General features: G+C 38.8%; 1 protein-coding gene across 1 annotated transcript; it reads left to right on the forward strand.

Annotated features, from left to right (window-relative positions):
• The first annotated feature begins 1,848 nt into the window (after positions 1–1,848).
• On the forward strand, positions 1,849–13,170 carry LOC135698278 (uncharacterized). The gene is made up of 5 exons (XM_065218169.1): positions 1,849–1,986; positions 2,054–2,302; positions 11,685–12,754; positions 12,813–12,977; positions 13,039–13,170. Exons 1-5 carry the CDS (start codon positions 1,960–1,962, stop codon positions 13,157–13,159), a joined length of 1,632 nt encoding a protein of 543 aa, XP_065074241.1. The 5' UTR covers positions 1,849–1,959; the 3' UTR covers positions 13,160–13,170.
• The last annotated feature ends 10,684 nt before the right edge of the window (positions 13,171–23,854 follow it).

Raw genomic sequence — 23,854 nt, forward strand, 5'->3', positions numbered from 1 at the left:
AAATTTTCTCGATTTCAAAACCTATGTTTTTCAACTGTTCACAACTGTTCATTGGCTTCCCTCAACGCTATCGTTTTGTTTCTTAATGCTTTAAAAAAACAATGAACGATTTCAAATCACAATTCCATTTGACACGATGCAACGCAATGGTCCAAAAATCAAGGAAGAACTGAATGAAAAAGAAGTGATTTAAACTTTCGTAGAGTGGGATATACGGAGAGAGAGAGCGGGAAAAACTAGAAAACGGAATGATAAAAGGACTTGTTAAATAGAAGAAAATACTAAGGTACTTTACACAAATAAAGATAAATTGAAAATAGACATGTAAGCTGAGATTGAGAAACCCTACGCTAGTGGGCCATAGCTTATCGAAGAAAAAAAAAACCAGAAAACAAACTTAGTCATTCCGTAGAAGAAGGTAGATATTTTAATGAGATCTCGAAACGCTTAGGAAGTTGATTTCCTCATCTCCCCCTCTCCGGTTCAGGTGCAATATATAGCCTACCTATTATCATAGAGGAGATAACTACATTATATAGTAATCGTAATTGTACAACAACCGAACTTCCTTCCGTGTGCACTACTACACTTAACAAACCGCAACCCATGTCTGCCCCAGGGGAATCAAGATAATCATTTTTACTCTCGATGACCATCCCAAAACAAAAAAAAACCGAAAACCTGAATTGTAGCAAACACTTTTTGAACAGACTCAAGTTTTTCGTTTTGTAGGTTGTTAGACCGTCGTTTTTTCGATTCCTCATTCAAACATACCGGACCGAACTCCGATGGAGCAACCAGAATTTCATTTCGGTTACATATCACGCGCGCTGGAGAAGACCAACAAAATTTAAAAACGTTTTAAAACCAACCGCACAGGTCCTCTTAAAATCAAAAAGAATCAAAGCTGTAACCAACCAAAACAAAAAAAAACAAACGAAGCAAAATGTTAGAACGTAACGATGATAACAAACTGATTATATTTGTGACGACCATTTAGAGAGAAAGGTGATGAAAACATACATGCAACTGTTACAAGAAGGTCCTATACACCAACCGTAGATGAGAATATAGACAACCAAGAACCGAGATGAACCCGGCGCAATAGGCGCGACTACTAACTACTAAATACTGCTAGCGAGAAAAAAAACTATAGAGAAACAACTAAATCAACTAAGGTGGTAGCGAAAGTGAAACTACCCTCCTTGCGGGAACCCTGCATGAGTCCTAAAACAAACACCAGTGAAGAAGCATAAAATGGTGGCTTTACAATAGAGACGAACAAACCCTCCTGAAATAAAAACAAACCGGTTAGTAGTGACACAAACTGTTAGGGAACGCATTGGAAAAAAATAATACCCATAACGTGAAGAATTTATTGAAATGATACCAGAAAATTACACATACACACAAAAATATTAAACTGTGAGTTTAGGTAAAAACAATACCCGTATGGAACTCGTTAAGTGTACGCTTTAGATATCATTTAGGCGAAATACCAAATAAAGAAAAAAAAAGTCGCAACCGTATTACCGTATTAAACCCAACCGTATAAAAATTATTGGACACACAAACACACACAGCAAAAAAAAAACAAGAACTAAAAAGGTAAAACCTGATAAATTATTGTTGGCCCTCCCCCTTTCCGAAGGAGAAGGCTCTAAAACTGAAGGCGCAAAATAAGTGTTAACGGTAAAACAAACCAACCAGAGGAAAATAAAAACAAGATAATAGTGATTCTCATCCGGCCGTCATCATTCCTATCCGAACGAATCCACTAGTCAATCGAAGCAACCTGTCAACGCCACTGTCATCACTATTCGCCTTTCCGGTTTCTCGATCCGCGCCGTCAAAATTCGCTCGAAATTCAACCTTCCCGTACGTGAAATTAGCCCTGCTCGTCGGGGATTGTGTGCTCTTCTCGCTCTGCTGGTCCTGTTGGTGCGCGGGTTCCGCAGAATGAACGACTACCTGCAGAATATTTTGGTAAGATCTAGGAACGGAGCATAGCAGTCCGCGCGTGATTTGACGGGGAAAAATTTCTCTTCTACAGAACAACGACATCTCCGAGCTGAAGAAGGAGTTTCCTCTGTTTGAAACGGATTCGTTCGAGTTGCAGCAGCAGCAGCAGCAGCTACATCGGGGCTGGAGCAACAACAGTAAGGCTGGAGAATTACTGAATTCGGAACAAAGTGAGTCCTCGTCGTCGTCGTCGTCGTCGAATTCGAGGGCGTTGTTCGCTGCCGGAGGGGCAACGGTCCAGGATTTGGATGTTATTCAGTTGGAGCCAATTTCGATTAAGGTATGCATTGAGGGTTATTAGCCAAATATTATGGATCATCTAGATGTAACGGGTTACATACAATTTGGGGAAGATGCACGGGAGAAAACCATGAGAAAAAAAATGTCTAGCAAAATGTTGGTATTGGAGCAGTTCCACTCCAAATAATAAATCGGAAAAAACTCGACCTTCTCCGATTTGCATGAAACTTTGCAAAATTCTAGATAGAGCTGGAATTAGGGCCTAACAGCTTTTGTAAACAACGACTTCTCCTGATGATTTCTAGAAATTCAAGGTTTAACGGCGCCGGTGGTGTAGTGGTAAGCGTGATTACCTCTCACCCCAGCAGGCCTGGGTTCAATCCCAGTCGGCGCCGCCGGGATGTTCTGAGGCATAACATCTCTGATCACGCCTTCCTTCGGATGGGAAGTAAAGCCGTTGGTCCCCGGTTCATGAGTTGATGGGTCGATAGGTAGGGTCCAGGTGTGGGAGCTGCCTTCCTGGCACGTCGGTAGCATTGGTGCTCAGCACGGAAAACAAGGTCGACGGAAAAAACAAACCAAAGGAACAGAAATTCAAGGCTCGCCCACGCAAACCAGCATCCTCATCGGGTAGGGAAATACTTCCCCTATCCGATGGTTAGGTTGGTCTGCGTGAACGTGCCTTAAATTCCTAGAAATCAACGATAGAAGTCATTGTTTATTGCTCTATATAGAATTGTTGGTTATGGGCAATGAATGATTCACATTTTTGCTCAAATTCGGCCATTTTGGAACCGGTAAATGTTCTAAATGGCATCTTTGACATTTTTTCAATTTTAGCACGGTAACGGCACTTCAGCTCGAAGTGACGTATGAGACAAAGTTGTACACGGCCAATCAGAACAACACAGCGACTGAATTCAATTGGACTCAGAACATTTTCTTTCCATACGAAATTCACTCATATTTGGAAAAAAAAACCTGCAGAAACTCATAGCTAATGAGTAACTGCAGGTTTTCCCAAATATGAGTAAATTTTGTATTGAAATACAACGCTCTGAGTCAATTGAATTCATTCGCTGAGTTGTTTTGATTGGTCGCGTAGAGAAAAATAATGTTTTTCAGCGAAAAATACAGACCTTTACCGATTTTTTTCCAGTCCGTTCTCAAATTTTAGGACGATAAAAACGGGAAACAGACACAATCGAGAAAAAAATTCTCATTATTTTGACGTAGGACTATGTCTGTGATTTCTATATGGGGGTACACTTTGTGAAAACCAAAAATGGAACATGTAACAAAATTATGAAACATTTTGAACGTTAATAACTCAGCTGCCCCTGAACCAATTTCAATAATTTTATCACCAATCGATCAGAAATATTTCGACGCATCTTTTAAATTTAAGACTTTATCATTTTTCAAAATGTCACGATTGAAAATTGCACGAATGTGCACCTGTTACTATGATAATTAAAATTATCACCGATTGCCTGCGAAAAGCGATTTCCCTAACACAGATTTCAAAGTTGAATTCCATCCGGTCTCACCAAACGGTGTTTATTCAATCACCGCGTGGTGAGTGGTGGTGTTCTCCAGTACACAACGAAAGGCTCCCCGCAAGCAGTTAGCTATCAAGGCTGCCCTCAACCGCTGATCGAATTCAGTTCCAATCACCGTGTGTGGTGGTGTCCGGTCGTCGGCATCATCAGCAGCAGCAGCAGTGCTTTCGGCGCGTGGTGTTGAACATTGTTCTCCAGTACACAACGAAAGGCTGCTGCCTGCAAGCAGCAAACTGCAGCCCACATGAGCACATGAGAATTTGATTCCCCCTCAACATGAGCACATGAGAATTTGATTCCCCCTCAACTACTACGTTATTTATGAAAGTTCCCTAAGCATTGGGCAACAGTGAAAATCAGCAGCATACACACACAAAACGGGTTGGACATTATGTGAAATTTGGGTATTAATCGTTAATATCTCGCGATAGGAATATTTAAGGCTTGAAATCCCTCCATTTGATTCTCCATTATTTTGCATACGAACACGAGGTGTTTCTGTGGTGGGAAAAAAAGGATTTCCCTGCACAGATTACAGATTTCTATACCAAGCACTGAAATTATCCGACGGTAACTCCATTTAGAATTATGCTATAGAACGGTTTATAGAATCGCAGATTGTTTGCTAATGGGGGCAATGCATAGCGAGCCGTTCTATTTCAAAATTCTCGAAGTAGGAGGGACTTACGAGGTAAGCATTGCAAGTCCCTCCTACTTGAAGAATTTTTAAATAGAACGGCTTGCTATGCCTCGCCCCATCAGTAAAAAATCTGGGATTTTATAAACCGTTCTATACCATAAATAGAGGTACCGTCGAGTTTTTTTAGTGCTAGCTACTGAAATTCAACAGTGAGCGTTCAAACGGGCCTACTGGCAATGATCGTTTCTCTTCATCGATTTTTCTCTTTACATTGCAATAGCTAAGCGAAACAATTCGAGCAGAACATTGCTTCAGGTCATAATTAACATTGACAAGATTTTCTTCGTCGACTTTCTTCTTGTATCCCCTCGCCAATTTAAAGACATTCCCAGGTAGAAACGGTTATATGCTCAAGTTATTAACGAAAGAAAAAGTCGACCAAGAGAATCGATCAAAGTTACTTAGCACCTAATGCAAAGTTCAGCTTGAATATTATTTGATTTTTTTTTTCAATGTGGTGTTGTAACAAAACCAACAGCAAACGCACCGAGAAATGTTAATCCAAGCGAGTTATTAACAAAAGAAAAAAATCGATAACTTATTGGAGGGATTTATGGCTAATCGAAATATTCCCGATCAACTACGAAATGTTGCATAACATTGGTGCAAAATTTTGCGCTCCGTTTTTTTGTGTGCATTTTTTTGCGTTTTGAAGTTGAATCGCTGTGGAAACCTTATTTCTAATCAATCTCATTACGGTTAACTACCCCATTCCCGGCCTATTAAGCACAAACCGCACTTAGTCTTAGTCACGTTTGCTGCAGTGCAGTACACAAGGAGCTTCAATTTCATGCGTGATGTCACAAACATCTAAGATTTGTGCCCTAGAAATCTTGAAGTGATAGGGAATATCAACCATCATGACGGTATTTGTTAGACGCTTCAATAAATCACCTGAAGCAGGCCTTGCTCATATCTGATTGTAATTTAGGAACCAAATATAATAGAATATGCATTCGCATTTTAATGAGGTCTTGAATTTAACCAAGTTTTACTAAGTAGGAAATCCAAAATATGTGCATAGGACTGAACTCATAGGTTAATTCTACTGTATTTTAAATCAATATCTAGAAAAATGCACGAGAATTTCACACACAGCTTAACGTAGTGTACGTCAACCATGCGGTCGTGTCTTATACACAACACCACCATTTTTTTTTCGAGGCGTTAGCTTTCCTTCAAGTAGATTGTCAGATGTGGCGTCGATGAAATGCGGAATGGTCCCATAACAGAACCCTTAAGTGCCCGTGAGGTGTAGACTTTTGTATTTTAAATAATATGTTATACAACACGTGAGAACTCGAGATTCTAAGGGTGACGCGAGGCCAAGGCGATTTTTGGTACAGATTGGTATTAACGGCTCCAAAGGGTATAACCTGTTAAATGTAGACAATTTATTATAACAAGGAAAAGTGGTTTGCTAAATTTGTGGTTAAATCGACAAAACTGATGACAAAGGAGCGGGAGGGGGGGGGGGGGGGCAGTGGCGATTGGGATTAATGCACTAAAATTAAGTAGATTCATTCCCTTGAGCCTAACAACAAACCACGGCGAACCTTTATGTCCGGACTGATTTAAGATTTGGCGTAACTGTGTTTTTAAACAATTACTTCAATCACCGATTTCTCGCAAATAAAAGCTCAATCTTGAAAACTAACAACACAATCAGGTAGGAGACTGATTCCTCTAACAGTAAGTATCGTTTATTTGTATAAATAAATATTAGTGGTATTGCAAAAAAAAAACCTAGAACCTATCGACCAACAATTGAAAAGGTATAAAGAGAGAGAGAGAGAGTGAGAGAGAGAGAGAAAGATTAGTATTTTATTTGTTATTTGCTTATCCTTGACAGATACGCGTATTTCGTCTACAATGTGCAGACTTCTTCAGTATCTTGTACTTATACTCGAATTGAAAAGGGGCTATCAGCTTTTGTGAGCAAAATTGTGACAGTCCTTTGATCGTAAACCGAAGGTAGCCCACGTAAATAAACAGTACTGTCGAGTAGGGGAATGTTACAGTGGAAGTTGCGTTGGCGGCTTAAACAAAAGCTGACAGGACTGACTGCGCTGAAGCATCGTGCCTTTCAAATGACGATATTATGTATCTCCGTCAAATTCGAGTTTTGACGATGGCGAAATCTCTTGAAAATTGAAAGTCAATCAAAAGTTTTATGTGCAATGTATTCCACAACTCGATATTCTATAACTCGATTTTTTATATAACTCGATGGATTCTGCGGGCCCTTCATTTTCCCATCCATCGTACTCTCCATAAGTCGATATTTCTACAAGTCGATGCCTCCTTTGGTCGATGATCTATGTAGTGTTATTTTGATTCTATAACTCGATATGCCAAAGACCAAAGGTAGAGCTTCTGAATTCCGTGATGTTGATGTTAAAATCAAAGGAACATTAAAAACATGATGACTGGCTATTATGTTGAGTACCCAGGACCCACTGATCACATCAGAACATGTTTCTGGTGTTTCGGGGGAATAAGAATAATCAGGAAGAGAATAATCAGCAAATAATAGATGGATAAATAAGGCAATTTCATATTGGACTCGGGACATGTCAGGAAGATAAAGAAGAAGAAATAAGTTCTATAGAAATTCAGATTGTCGACTATCTAAAAAACATGTAAAACCGGGACTTCTCGGGGACTTTTATTTTTTCTGGAAAATCCTAGAATTTTCAGGAAATTTTCAAATTCACTTACTAAGGATTTTTTTAAAGAATATTATACATTTTATTAAGCAAACATCTAATTGTCCACGTTATTTTCTTTCACAAACTGAATTTCTGGAATATGATTTTTTTTACAAATTAAAATTTTTAAATATTTTTTAGACATTCTATTTCTTATCGCTGATCACAGATTAAAAAAAACAGCATAATTTTCAAGGCTCATGCAATTGGATGATAATTTCTAGAGAACTGATTCCAAGGAAGTTCTGGGAAGAATTGTGAGGAAAAAATCAAGTGCAATCTGCTTTCAAGGTAGTCTCGAGGAGCTCTAGATATTTCTGAGTAGAATTCCAAGCAAACTCTGAATAGGATTTCCTATGATATTAGGATAATTCCAAAAAAGATTTTTTTTTTCTGATATTGGTCAAAAAGAAAGAATCAAGATCCAGATATTCAGGTAGTTTTATTTTAAAATATTTCGGACATGGATAAATTTCCAAGATTCTGGAGCGTCCAAATAGTCAGAACAAATATCTAATTGTTTACATTCTTAAAAATATAACTACTGTGTAAGAAGGCTCGTCAAAATTTATTTAGTCTGTGGTAATGACCATTCGTCCAAATGGCTCGACACCCTCCGGGCGATAGTGTCACATCCGGAAATGACCAGAAGCTTTGATATCTTCACAAATTAAATTTCAAGAATGGGCAGCCCTATTGCCCGTTTTATGTATATTGGCTTAATATTATAAATAAACTACTCAGAACTACCATAAATTGATCCTTGATCCATTTTTCGAATTCATATGAGAAAATAAGTTTAAGAATTCATGTTTAAAAACTGAAAATGTAGTGAAATCTGCAGGCTGACAAAATCGAGAGCAGACAGCCCAACTAAAAGCAAACCTAACGAGCAAAATTCGAGTGCACAGTTCGAAAAAGTTGTCTAAATGTATGTGTTAAATATGATTGCATACTAAATGATTGTATACAAAAGCCCACATTTGTTAACAACATTGCTTACATGTTGCTCGTTTGCGTGAAATGAAATACAAGTTTACGCGATTTAATTGACCACTGGTAAACTGTAATTTTACAGTTGCTTTTTGTTTCAGCAAACACAATAGATAGTAGTGGCGGCTCTGCCCTTTTGAACTACGCCTATGAGATTGAGCAAATGTTCGAACATACATACATACATACAAGATGAGAAACACCGAAGTTATTTCAGTTTGAAGCTTTACTTCCATTGATATGAGTGAGGCAGCGGGGGTATAGTAAGCCCCTCCCCTTTTTAACTACGCTTATGAGATTGAGCTTTTGTTTTTGAATAATTCAGATGAACATACCAAATCTCTAAGATAAGAAACTCCAAAAGTTGTTAGGCACTTCCTGAGCCATATTTTTATGTGATTAGTTGCATGGTTGAAGCAAAATTGTGGTCCCTAGGAATGAAAATACGAAAAAGTAGGGAATCAAGCAAACATTGTTCTGCAAAAATGATCATGATGACCCACCCTAATGTCCAGGAATAATATTTAAAATTATGAAAGTTAAAATAAAAATAGTTTTGTGATAAAAAACCCATTAAAAATACAGATTGTAAGTGTAAATTGAAAGTAATTTAAGTAAAAATTCTTCGAAAATTAATTAAGTATTTCAATAATTATACTATGTATGATCTAAAGGGTGTATTCAATAAAAATGACTCACATATAAACAGCTGTAATGTTTTAACTATTATAACCAACTCACTGCCGTAGAGAGGGAAGGGTTAGAGTTCAACATCCCGGCAAGCCCACTTTTTCCCCTCCCCTTGGCTAGTTTTTGCACCTTGCTGTTGGTGGGCGGGCTTAATTTCATGCTTTATAGTGGAGTGTTGGAGACGGTAGGTTTATGGTCGGCGTTGCTGGCTCATGCCGCGATAGAATGGCGACATGGGCAGGCGATGGGGATTACTAAGCTTCCCCTCTTTGATAAACCGCTGCATGAGAGAACCAAAGATCTAGTCTAGCAGTGATAGTATCACACTTGTTACTCCTTTTATTGAGAGCCGCGTCGTAGTACGCTTACGTATAGGCACTGACGTTGGGTGTGATACTGGCGGGTTTTGCCGCAAATCACTCTTATTTTATTTATTTTTTACGCAGATAGATTTATTTGGGTTTGCAAGGGAATTATACTATTGAAATATTTCAGAAAGTGCCCAACAGTGCTCCTTCTATTTGCGTGACAAGCTTTCATTGTTGTTTTCATTGAAGTATTACTCAGAAAACAATGTTAAACATCATTTTTGTACATGGTATTGTAACTAATCTTATATGTGCTTCATTTTGATTTGGGATAAGTGTTTGAACTATGACTCGGGTTTTCCACTGTGGTGTGCTTTTATTGTGACATACCCATGTGTATTTTTGTGGTGCGACATAGTGGAAACGTGAGAGCGTAGTTGGAACATTTACCCTATACAATATACAATTTAAAATTAGCTTGGAAACTAACTTCAAAGTGAAGCATTTTAGTCACTTGAAGGTGTCATCTGGGACGAACAAAGATATAAGATAAGATATGTAAAAGCCAGAAGTACTTGAAACACGTTAAATTGTAGTTTAAAAGCATGGGTTATGTAGGTAGATTAGAGATTTCAGTTATTTATTAAATAAACTTCAATTATAGAATTCAGAAAGTTAATTAACATAAGAGATAGGACGCGGGGGGTCCGCTTAGCGAGGCGACTAGCCTATGAAGTTGTATAATAAATCTTCCTATTTAATGTATTTTTTTAATTACAGACAATGTCAATAGCGAAAGTCATATCTTCAACCAGGCGCTTACGAACAAGTGAAGTTTTAGGAAAGATGTGTTAAATATGTTGATAGGTTTGAAATAAGAATTAGGATTGTTGTGCTTTAGTTTTCGGTAAGGTATGAGGTGTCAACAAAGCCCTTTTGAGCAAATTTTCAAACATCAAATTGATTGAGTGATTTATTGAAAGACATTGCGTTGCGAAAATTGACAAGTCATACATCTAACATAGTAGTAGGGTAGTAGTAGCAGTGTCGCATAATCTTATCACAATTGCTGCAAATAGTGCTTGAGGGGCCAGCAGGGCTGAATACGGATCAAAACTAACATAACTACTAACACTAAAATGATCCCGGAACTAACACTTATCCATTGCACTTTTAGTTATTTATTAGTTTTATTTTTCTACTAAGTCATCTATGCTTCTTTCTATTGTTTGGATCAAGTACAACTAATACTAATCTACCTTTTAACCCATTATCTTTATGAATGGCGACTTATATGACGTGAGACACGTACAAGCTGGAACTCAAAGAATTACTTCGAACAGGATGTCAAACAAATTCAGGACCAATCCAAATGAGACCAGAAACCAACAAAGCATCGGGGAGTTATATATTCTGGGAGAGGTATTTGATAAATAATCAAAAAGTGGTAAGTTAAAATCAGAGCCAAGGATCATGAGAGGTAATTGTCAATAATTCATTAATTAGTAGAAATCTCGATAACTTTTTCAAGGGAGCGTATCGGCTTTTGTAGGCGGTGCGTTTGGTCGTCGATTTGGCGTAACTGGTGGCTCGCCCGCGCGTGCTGGCACTATCATCAGATAGGGGAAATTTTCCTCTATCTGCTGGTAGTGTTGATAAGCGTGTGCGAGATGCCGGTTGCGCCGGATCGACGATCGGATGCATTGTTTGCAGGAGCTGGTGCTTCCCTTTGAAAAAGTAATCGAGAAATAACCATATTATCCTGTAATTGATATTACTATTTTTATATATCAATGAAATTAGTCATGACAGAGTAACAGATGGGGAAGGACAATAGACACAAGTTGACACAATAAACAAGACAAGTGGGGGTTAATACACAAGACAAAATGACAAAATAAGTGACGACAGAAGACAAGACTGGGACGAAAATCAACCTTTTAAAAAAACAAGAATGCGCAATTATATTATCAAAACTATTTGGATCAGCACAAAAACAACAGTGACCACACGGGCACCATAGCCTAGGAACGTCTGTGTGTTGATTTAAAATAGAGGCTCATAGAAGCAAAATTTATCAATAAAAGGGGTCCAGTGTAGAGTTTTAGCAAGTTGCTGCCACTGGATCACTACAAAAAAAAAAAAAAAAAAAAAAAAACATCCCGGCAAGCCCACTTTTTCATATGCACAGAATCGGAATCGATTTTAGCGATTTTTGCTGTGGACCACTTTGCGTTCAATCCTATTGTATGAAAAATATCGATGACATGACATCAGAAAATTAAAATCATGTAAACCGAATTGAGTATCTATAGAAACGATGAGTCACATTCTTAAATAGAATGGAAATCTTTATTCTAGAGATTTTTAAGAGATCATTGCTTAAATTTTGAACTGTCTTCAAACGAATTCTTCTACACCAAGCTCTTACCACCTTCCCATTTCCCCGCCCTTCCAGTCCGAAAAGAATTACCCCCAAATCATCAAAGTCAAGCAAACGTTTCGCTTTCCGAACAACTTCATAACCAAGAAGAACTCCTTCCACTCGTACAGTCACCACCAGTCCGGTGTCCAACTTCCCTTGCTCCCTCGGAACATGTGCAGTCAAACGAGCAAAACCATCGTCGAACTTTACGAATCCCAGAAGCGCGAGAACGACGTCCGCAACATCCTCTCGCCCCATCCGAACGACGATGGTGGCGGCTGTTCGGATAGTGAATCGTCCTCCAACGCACCCAGTGCCGGCCAGACTCAACAAAACGCTTCCTACACCGTGGTAACTAACCCTTCCAAGAAGCCCTACCACAAGTCCACGGCCAGGCCCGTGGACATGATCCTGATCAAACCGAAAAATCATCGTTCGGTCGCACCCACCACTCCGTACTTTGGAACGAAGAAGAAACGGCCCTGCTCCAAACGGAAGTACACCCGAAACGTTCGCTCCAGGGATCGCTTCTCGCTGCCGGCTTCAAAGTCACCGAAATGCAAGACAAGATATCCGGCATCCAAGGTGGAGAACACCAGCACGGAGCTGGACAGCGACAAAGTCGAGTACGAGGATGATTCGCTGAACATGAGCTCGGAAAGTAGTAACCCATCGAACGATTCCTTGGGCGACGAATGTTCGACCTTTGGGACGACTCGGATCAACAAGATCATCGACAAGCTGCAAGATCACATCTGGGAGGTTAGTCTACAGGGAATTCGCGAACTGATGAAAGACGCTAGCCACATCGATTGGAAGCAGCACGAAAAGCATATGGCCATGATCAACAGAAAGATGATCGATTTCGTAAAGAGTCCACGATCGTCGTTGTGTCGAACGGCTTGCCAGGCCACCGGAGAACTGTTCCGGGAAGCCAAGTCAACCATACGACCGGAGTTTGACGAACTTGTTGATGTTATCCTGTGCAAGACAGCTGATCCCAATCGGTTCATACAGAAGGATGCCAACGTAGCGCTGGATAAATTGGTGACGTATATTCCAATTTCGCACTCGGTGCGAGCCCTGTCGGCGAGGGGACCTGTGTAAGTTTTGAATGAAGTTAAGCAGTATTATACTGAGTACATTTTCGGTTTCAACCAGCCACAAGAACCCGTTGGTCCGCATCGCCACCGCCAGACTGCTGGTGTGCATCTGTGCCCTTTCCGGACTGGATGCCATCCTAGGGACGAACGCGAACCCCAGAACCAGGAAAGCGATCCTTACCATGCTGGCCAAGTTTTTGACAGACAAAAACCTGGAAACTAGGTAAGTTGCTTTAGATTGACGATGTTCACTATCGATTTGGCTTGATCCCGGTTTTAAACAGGAAATACGGCGAACGTCTGTATAAGATGCTCCGGAAGCACAAGTTCTTCAACGAATATTTCTACAAGGACATGGACAGCAACTGCAAGGCGAATCTGAAACGAACACTGAAGGGTATTTGACTGCCGGCGGGGTAAGGATTTCAGTAAAAATGTAGGCTCATTTATATTTATACTTTCAAGGCATTTTTAAATTACACTGAAGATTTCGAACAAGTGGTTGACTACCAAGCGTTTCCATCCCCATTTGACAAGAATGATGGAAGTTCCATCGATCTGATCGTTCATGCTTTTAGTATCTTTCCCCATCAGTCTATCGTCCACCCTGACAGTAATTTCCGGTGCAGATGAATAATCTGATCCATTTTCGGTCAAACATAGCTCGGATTCGGTATTCACTGTCTTGTCCTACGTTTAGATGTCGAGTTTCTAATGGCGTATATGGCGTTATACAAGGCCAATGAGATCAACTCAAATTTGAGTTCAGTTTACTCATAATCGCAAAAAGTGCAGGAGCTCAGCGATGAGTAAATTTGCCGCATGTTTTCCTGTGGAAAACCTCAAAAATATGCCGGAAAATGAGGAAAATTTACGAAAATTTTACTCAGTCTAGGAGAAGTACCAATAAACTGAGACAATCCAATGTTTACTTTTCTCATATTCGCGATTTTTTTCCTTGACAAACCAGGAAAAACATGAGGTAAATTTACTCAACGCAGAGTTCCTGCACGTTGTGATTTATAAGTAAAGCAAACTCAAATTTCGGTCGTTCTCATACGAGACGAGTAGCAAATTTGAATTAACCAACATTTTGCTAATATCGGGCTACACTGCAGTATACTAAAAGCTTCACTAGCACCTACACTGCCGGTTATCGCATGGTACGTCCCATCTGCATTTTTATCAATTTTGAGTTAGCATCATTATTCAGTTCATCTTTCTATGTTTTTTGAAATGTGCTATTGAAAAAAGATGGTTTGTTCAAGAAAAATGAGAAACAATACCAAGTCCAACTGTCCCACAGCAAAAAGTAAACGCAAGCCAGTCCCATTAGAAAAAAAAAATTGTTAGAAATGTTGGCATCATGAGATTTGTGTCTAGACAGATATTGTCCACTTACCCTAGGGTATCTGGAACATGTCCGGATGTGATCAATATAGTTCTTACGATACTCAGTTTGACCGCCAATGAATATGGCTCTCTTTGATGTATCGCTTGATGGATTTTGATTTAAAAAGGATTTACCGCTTCCCCGGGGATATTCGGAACATGTCCTTGTGTGGCCAACATGGTGCTGGTCACTCATCATGATTCTTATTGATCTTATTTTTGAATTCTCATGTGAATTGATTTGTCGCATGGTGGGTTTAGCACATTTATGAAAAGCTCTGGTCTGATGAAGACCCATACTCACCGGAATATGTTCCGGCCATTGCTCCAGCGGAACAAATCCAGAAACATTCAATAAAGTTGGAACCATGGTATTTTTCTACTGTTCAATACTGTGCTAAACTAATGCAGCATCGTCATGGAATTGTGACTGACTTGCGGTTATTTTTTTCATTGACGTTAAATGTAATCGCAAGTCAGTCCCACTCAGATGTTGGCCATAAAATAAAAATTTCACGACATTTTTCCAATATTTTTGGGTAAACATAGATGCATTCTATCACATTGTACGTTTTCTCCAAAATAAGTGTCAAATCAGAAAACTTGAAAAATCTTTGAACGCCGTTTTTTCTCATTTTCAGATTTCTACAGATGGGACTTACTTGCGATTATGGGCAGTACACGGTCGTTCAGATGAACTTAAAATTGTGGATTGACTCAAAAGTGTGTTGAATTTTCCGCGCAAAAGCCGTGGCAAGTTTGGAAAATTTTCTCGAATGTGAGGAATATCCAAGAACCTCTTTTCAATTTTCCTCATATTCATGAAGTTTTTCCTGGAAATTCCCGGAAAATTAAACTCACTTTTGAGTTACCGAATTTGATTCTACTCGACTCAATTTTGAGTCGGTTTGAACGAACGTGCACTTTTACGATAAAAGCTCTGAGTGCATCGCCCGCACTGCCCGCACTTGATAGCTTTTCGCTTTCAGCAGCGAAAAGCAATCAAGTGCACGGACGAAGCGGTCGACTCAAAACTGAGTTGAATTCGACTCAATTATGCAAAATGTGGAATTGCTCACAAGGTGAGCAATTTGTTTTATATACCTTTATAAAGGAGACTTTCAGCCTTGGGCTGGTTCGTCTCCAGTGAGTAAATGAGTAAAATTGTACGAGTTTTTCCAGGAAAAAAAATTCTAGAATATGAGGAAAATCGACAAAAATTTACTCAGTCTAGGAGTATTCTTAAAGACTACTTGAAATCTCCCTCATATTCGAGAAGTTTTTCCTGGAAAAACTCGCAGAATTGTGAGCAAATCCTCTTTCTGCCAAATTGAGTTGCATTCAACTTAATTTTGAGTGGATCTCATCGTCCGTGAGTGACCGATAAAACTCAGAGCTTTTTGGGAAGGAATGAGCGAGCGAAGCTTTAAGTCTTTCTGTCGTACTAGATCGTGCTCAAGCTACAGTGTAGTCCGATATTAGTGATACGCATGGACCGTAGCAGCACAGACAAACAGACGTAATGCTTTGAGCATGTTTTTCTTGAAAACATTGTACCTAAAAAAAATGGCACATTTGTAACGACATCTCTTGAGCTTATCGCGGAAAACAAGATTTTGCATGCAAGGTAAACAGAATCACTTCACCGTGAGTGTTAAGTTGTCACTTCACCGTGAAGTGACATCGGTAATATGGACCACATTTTAATAAGTGGAAACGTGCTTATTTGTCTAGTTCGGTGTGCAGTGTGCGATACAATCATAGAGGTAACTCTAAGACCAAAAGGTCCCGAAGAAACGAGCTTAACCTTTTTGGCTCAGCTCTGGTACTTTCTTCAGTCCCAAGCTAATCGATGCACCCCTCGAAACATAGGAAAATCCACGGACCTCCCATTTTATCAATCAAACTTTCATAGCGAATCAAAACAAACATAGTGTAGTACTGGAGTTTATACTAGAATGGGGAACGTTAATCGATTTGGTTGGGACCAATAGGCTAGTCAAGTAGTGAGCCAATTTAAAATTGTTAGTTTCGTATTGATTGTTGATACAATGGCTCTTATTACGAGTGTTACTTCACGGTGAAAACGAAGTAAAGTGACCGCTTGGGAATCACTTCACCGTGAGTGATAAGTTGTCACTTCACCGTGAAGTGACATCGGTAATAAGGGCCAATATTTTGAACTTTGTTTCGCATAAATGAACTTGCAAATTGAGTAATAGTTTCCGCCATCAAATCCGACGGATGTTGCCCTGCCAGTGGTGGATAAACCAATTTTACGGTATGAAGATTTTCGAAAAATTGTCGATTTCTCTTCAAACTGTGCTTCTAGCGGTGAGAAAATTTCTACATTTTGTTCTTCTTAGTAAAAGCATAGAGGTAACTCTAAAGGCCCACGCACATTAGATCCGGATCGGACGCGTTGCGGCAAAGTGACAGCTAAATCTATAGACTAACTGTCAAATTTACGTCAACGCCACGCAAACGGATCTAATGTGGGTGGCCCTTAAGACCAGAAGGTCCCGAAGAAACATGCTCAACTTTTTGGCTCAGCTCTGATACTCTCTTCGGTCTCAAGCTAATCGATGAACCCCTCGAAACATAGGAAATTCCACGAACCCCTCATTTTATCAGTCAAAGTTTCTCATAGTGAATCAAAACAAACATAATGTAGCCGGCGCCGGTAGTGTAGTGGTAAGCCTTACTGCTTTCTCACCCCAATGGGTCAAGGTTCAATCCCAGCCGAAGTCGGTGGGATTTTTCTGAGGCAAAAAATCTCTGGTCACGTCTTTCTTCGGAAGGGAAGTAAAGCCGTTGGTCCTGGCCCAGTTTGTTGAATGGGTGCGATATCCTTCGCAGGTGTGGAAGCTGCCTTCCTGCACGTTTGATTACCGTCAATGAATGGCAATCGATGTCCTTCGGTGATTGGCATTAGATTACGGAACAGAGACTGACGTTAAATAAATTAAATAAGAAGAAGAAAAAGAAGTAGAAATATGGTGTAGTACTAGAATTTCAACTAGAATGGGGTACGTTAATCGATGAACTTGGGACCGATAGGCTAGTCCAGTGTGAGCCAATTTTAAATCGTTAGTTTCCACCTAAGAGGAAGAGGAGACAACTGGCTTCTTTTTGTCTGTGACCTGTTCTTCTTCTCTCGCGGAAACGACCTTGCAAAAAATATTTCATTGTGGGCGACGCAGTCGACTTTCACAATACAAGAAAATAGATTCCCTGTTGTAAAAATTCTCGCGTATCTATACGTTCGCGCAACCAATCAGGCGCTGGTTCGCCTTTGACAGAAAATTGGTTCATAAAAGTTGTCACCTCTTCCTCTTAGGTTTCCACCGGTTGGTAATGGTAAAATTTGGTACACAGCGAACGAGAACGACCCAAATTTGAGTTTAGTTTACTCATAATCGCCAAAAGTTCAGGAAATCAACCGGAAAGTACCGGAAAATGAGGAAAATTGACGAAGTATTCACTCAGTCTAGGAGTAGTACCAATAGACTGAGTGAATATAATTTTTACTTTTCTCATATTCGGGAAGTTTTTCGTGGTAAAAACATGAGGCAAATTTACTCATCGCTGAGTTCTTGCACTTTATGTGATTTATAAGTTAACTAAACTCAAATTTGGGTCGTTCTCATTCGCCGTGTAGAAATAATATATCGCAACCAGCGTTGCGTTTTCAGAAAAATCTGGATCAGGTAAAATATAAATTCTGGACAAATGCTGGGGAATGCTCCAAAAAATCCTCTTTTTAACATAATGCAATTGAAATCAAAGTGATGTGTCAATCTCCCGTACAAAATAGGTCAGTATGATCATCTGGAATTTATTTAAAGTACTAGAATGGTTTTACATTATATTTTTAAATAAATTAAATAAAGTAAATAACTTGTTGGCATTGCTAAAATCATCCAAAAGTTGAAAAATATTGACACGGTGTGCCCAAAGTCCTTATTATTCAAATGAAAGTCTGATAGCTTAATTTTTGAAGTCTCAGGATCTTGCAATGATTCTAAATTCCGGAATTTATATTTTTCCTGCGTCCCAGATCATGAATTTTTTGTAAGACTGAATTTACTTGGAACTCTTTATAGGATATCTTCGCCTTTTTTTTAGTTCAAGTCGAATCATCCTAGAATTATATCATATTTCTTTTCTATATTCCCCTAAAATAATTTTGAAAATATCTAAACTTTTCCAGCAACATTCTAAGAGTTCTTAGCATTACCAACAATCAATACGAAACTAACGGTTTTAATTTGGCTCACTACTTGACTAGCCTATTGGTCCCAAGCAAACGATTAACGTACCCCATTCTAGTCGAAATTCTAGTACTACGCAATGTTTGTTTTGATTCGCTATGAAAGCTTGACAGATAAAATGAGGGGTTATTGGTTTTTCCTATGTTTCGAGGGGTGAATCGATTAGCTTGGGACCGAAGAGAGTACCAGAGCCGAGCCAAAAAGTTGAGCACGTTATTTCGGGACCTTCTAGTCTTAGAGTTACCTCTATGGCATTACCTCTTGTAATCTCTTATAAATCACTCTTCAATCCCACAACTTCCTCAAATTGGCAATAATTCCCAAGAATTGGCTCATTTTTTGAACTTCTTAAAATATTCTTAACAATTTAGTTGGTACACTCTTGAGAATGACCGTCATACTCTTCTCAGACTTATCCGATAATTCCCTTTAAACTGCTTTGTAGGTAAGGTATTACCTAAGTACAAGCAAGTTTGGCTTTTTATTTTATTATTAGAGGATAAATGAATTGCAGTGATATTTTTAAAACAACATGTTTAAAAATCTGAGAAAATCTGGAACATATTAAAAAAATCTGGAAATATACGTGGTCTGTCTGTGTATCTGGCAATACGACTAAAAATCTGGAAAATCCAGATAAATCTGGAATACTGGCAACGCTGATCGCAACATTAATGATATTTCTTAGTTTTTTTTTTTTTTAGATAAATGTCGATTTTCCACCATACACTCAAAAAATTTCACACGTTTGATCGAAGTGTTTAAACACTTGATTTTTTAAATGCAGAATCACATTTACTTTAAGTGTATTTCACCTTGGTTCGATGTGTTATACACGTTAATTTAGAATGTTTCAAACTTTGAAATGTTGATTTTTTTTTACTTTCTATTCAAGTGTATTGCACATTGAATCACGCTACTGTTCAAAACAGATGGATTTAAAGTGTTTTGCATTTCAATACGATGTGAATTGCTTGCTCTGAAAGGTAAACATCGAAAACAAGAGTTGTGACTTTATCCTATTAACCCGCCTCATATATGAGAACAACCCTGGCACAGTGAGATCGAACGAAGACTCCAACAGCAGCACACCCCAACAGTCCATGATCGAATCCCAAGTCAGGCCCATTAAAAAGATATGTGTGAAAGCTCTGGCCTCTGAAATTTGTTTATATATTTGTCGATTCATTTTTAGAGTCGGTAAAGTAGAAGTCGATAAAGTAGAATATTGTAGAATATTGAACTATGGTGTGCAAAGCTATTGATATCACCATATGAGACACATAGAATCCAAGTGTGTCACAATTCAAATCCATAGTGTCCAGGCATGGTTCATAGCATAAGATTCACACATGAAATGGACGTGTTTCACAATAAGCGCAAAATTAAGTGTGAGACACATCATGATAGCGTGTGGAATTTTTTAAGTGTACGATTGAAGGCTGCTCGCCCTCTGGTGGTGAGTGCTCTCAGAAGCAGCATGAAATAACTACACTAAGAAAATTTCAAAGATTGTTTTTATGTGTTTCACACATGATTTTTTGCAATGCGATCAACAAATGATATCTATGTGTCGGACATATGCTTAATATGTGTACACATAAAAGCCATGTGTGACCACACATACTATTCATTTGTCACATAAATTTCATTTGTACTTCTGAGAGGATTCTGTTTATGTGTGGTCACATGAAAATCATGTGGAATTTCACATGAAAATTCGTTAACTAAAATGTGTGGAATTTTTTTAGTGCAATTGCTGCAACTTGCAAATGTTGGGGAAACTCATGCCACCCATTGCACTATGGGCAAAAATGGGTCAAAAATTACCCAAAATTCAATATCTCAACAGCACGCTGAATTCCGGCCATGAAAAACAACTTTTCCGAAGGGAAATCGTCCGGGGAATCGATTGCTCGTGGTCTCATAGACCGAAGAGCCTTATAGGTATGTGTTTTGGACCATTTTACCCCATTTTCTCCTACTTTTTGGAGGAAATGTTTTTTTCACAGCTCTATTTTTCGTAAAACATAAGCACTTTATGCATGGTTTTAGAATACTATGTCTTTAAACAACAGTTCATGAGATATTAGGGGAATACTCGGTACACTTTATAGGGGAGTAAGGGGTAAAAGTGAAAATACAATCAATGTTTTTTCAATACAAAATCCATTTTTTTTATATCGTATTTTTTTTTTCTGAAAAATACTTTTAATTATCTTTCATTTGGTATTTTGAGTTTCGTCATCGGCAAAACAGTTCAAAAATTATAAAAGCACTTTAGCTTATGTTTTACGAAAAATAGAGCTGTGAAAAAACATTTCCTCCAAAAAGTAGGGGAAAATGGGGTAAAATGGTCCAAAACACATACTTACAAGGCTCTCCGGTCTATGCAGGGCTGGTAGCAATGACTGCTGTCAAAAATAGTGATTTTAGTGACCATGTTGAAGAAATAAGTGACCAAATAGTGACTTATAATTGTAAAAATAGTGACTAAAAAGTGACCTAAGAGAAGAAAAGTAGTCGTTATTTTTATTTTTATTTAGAAAGCTTATGGTCAAACCCACGGTATTAGTCAGGGTGTCTACTACAAAACCCTGGAAAACCGGGTATCCTTAGGAAATTTTATTTTTCCTAAAAAATACCAGAAGTCTCCGAGAATTTAATAATTTTCTTGCTAAGGATATTTAAAAAAATAATGAATTTTAAAATACAAGCATATTTTTCGATATTTTTATTAACACGGAACTTTATAGGCAGTGGATTAATCTTCAGTAACAAATAAATTTTTAAAAAATCAGTGGTTTGCAATGACTTTTTTTTTGGTTTTGGAACATGCATATCTTCTACAAATTTTAAATTTGAACTAGTTCTGGTCTTAATAGCTATAATACTTCAAGAAATGTTCAAGAATCTGGAGTCAAATTCCATGCACAATTTTAGAGGCTCGTGGAATTTTGTTATAATTTCAAAGGACCTCAGGAGTTCTGGGAAATAATCTTTCAGATAAACATCAAATGCTATCTGCTTTCAAGGTAGTTCTGATGAATTTTCGATTTCCTGTGAAGCCTGATAGTTTTGAGTAGCATTTCAATTTCTAAGGAGCACAACTCCTATGAGCTTCAGAAGAAAATTCCAAGGGGATTCTGAAGATAATTTCATAAAGTTTGTTGGAGAAAACGAATCCGGAGCATAAGTACAGGAAATGTTTTGAAAATGCTAAAACGAGGATTACAATTAAATCTAAGAATAACAAAAAAACAAAAAAAAAAGGAATTTGGAAAATAAATTCAGGAGAGTTTGTAAACAAATTATGAGTAGAAATCTAAGGAATTTGTGAGGAGAAATGCCAATGAGATCTTAAAGGGTGTCCACGATGAAATTGCCACACTATGAAATTGCTCTAACTTTTTAACCGTTGGGTAGAATTTAATGAAAATTTGGGTGGATTTAGTTCATAGTGCATTATTTACATCCTGCAAGTTTTAAAGTCCTGTGATCAAAACTCGCGGAAATGGAGTCGAAAGAACAGCTCGTGCGTGATAAAATCTTGCGCATTCATCACGAGAACAAGGATCTCTCGCATCGTTCCATCGCTAAAACGTTGGGAATCGCGAATTCCACGGTGTCGCGAGTGATTAAGCGGTTCGAAGAACGGTTGACCACCGATCGGACGCCCAGAAGTGAAGGAAAAAGTATTCCGTACAACACCAAAAATCACAACCGCGTAGTTGGGGCCTTCAACCGAAATCCGAACGCCTCCGTTAGGGATGTGGCTAAGAAGCTGCACCTAAGCCGAAGTTTTGTCCAGAAGGCCAAAACTAAGGCTGGGCTTCGAACGTTCAAGGTACAAAAGGCCCCTAATCGCGACGAGAAGCAGAACAAGTCCGCCAAAACCCGTGCCAGGAAGTTGTACCTCAACATGCTGACGAAAGTTGAATGCTGCATCATGGACGACGAAACATATGTGAAGGCCGACTTCAAACAGATCCCCGGCAACCTGTTTTTCACGGCCAAGGATAAGTTCAGCGTTCCGAAACATGTCCGCACTCAGAAGATGTCCAAATTTGCGAAGAAATTCCTGGTTTGGCAAGCCATCTGCACGTGCGGGAAGCGGAGTGCACCTTTCGTGACCCAGGACACGATGAACGGACAGGTGTACATAAAAGAGTGCCTCCAGAAGCGGCTGCTTCCTCTCCTGAAGGCCCACAACGTCCCAACAATCTTCTGGCCGGATTTGGCCTCATGCCACTACTCCAAGGACGTGCTGAAGTGGTTTGCGGACAATAAGGTCAATTTCGTGCCGAAAATGTTCAACCCTCCCAACACTCCGGAGCTCCGCCCCATCGAGAAGTACTGGGCGATTATGAAGCAGCACCTTCTTAAACGACCTAAGGTAGTGAAGACAGTCGAGGAACTGAAGAAAGTATGGGTTTACATGCAAAAAACGGTTGATTCACAGGTTGTGCAGAATCTTATGGCCAGGGTTAAGGCCAAGGTGCGGGCATTTGCGTATGGACTGTAAATAAAATACGAGTAAATGGTAAAATGAAGTTTAATAGTTATTTCTCAATCCCTGAAAATTTGATGGCAATCGGATGAAAACTCGAATTTTGCGAATCAATTTTGTGTGTGGCAATTTCATCGTGGACACCCTTTAGGAGACTTTCAATGTGAGTAGAATTCCAAGAAAAAGAATGAGATTCACAAGGAAATCTGAAATGAATTCAATGAATATTCGAAGAATCTTTCCAAAGGGTTTCGTATTGTGGAGAATTTCAAGGTAATTCCGAGGAAACTAAACGAAAATTGAATTCGGAGGATAGTTTCAATGAAAATCTCCGTTGAATATGGAATGGACTATTCTGAGGTCTTCAGAACTACTTGAAAGTTCCCAAATTTTTCCTGAAGTTAATGAAACTGCCTTGAAGTTCTTTTGCAGTTTGAGAAACTGACCTGGTGCTTACAATACTTCTCATCAAATTCTTAAACTTCCCTGAACTTTATAGGGCTTCCTAAATTTTCCTCAATTTTTCTAACGACCATGGATCTCCTCTAAAGGTCAACAATACGCTGAAGTTTTCGAAACTTCTTTAAACTTTTATGTGACTTCTCTAATGTTAACGAAACTGCTCTGAGGTTTTCTCTTCTTTTCTGAAATTCTCAAAACTTCTCTTAAGTTTTTTTTGCTGTTCTCATGAAGCTTGTTGAACTGTCCTAAAAATATTTAACCTTCCGTGAACTTCTGAACTTATGCGAAGACCTCAATTAACTTTTTAACGTCTCTGAAGTAATCTCTGGAGAAAAAAATCGATAAAGAAAATCGATCAACAATGATTGGCCCTTTTCTCGTATTGATCGAAATATAGCACCCTTAAATACTCTCACGTTTTCCGGATGTTCACATAATTTTTATCACGTTCCAGAAATTCTC

The sequence above is a fragment of the Ochlerotatus camptorhynchus genome, unplaced genomic scaffold, assembly GCF_037179485.1.
Source record: "Ochlerotatus camptorhynchus isolate MF236.1 unplaced genomic scaffold, CSIRO-AGI_Acam_v1.1 ptg000084l, whole genome shotgun sequence".
Classification (NCBI taxonomy): Eukaryota; Metazoa; Arthropoda; class Insecta; order Diptera; family Culicidae; genus Ochlerotatus; species Ochlerotatus camptorhynchus.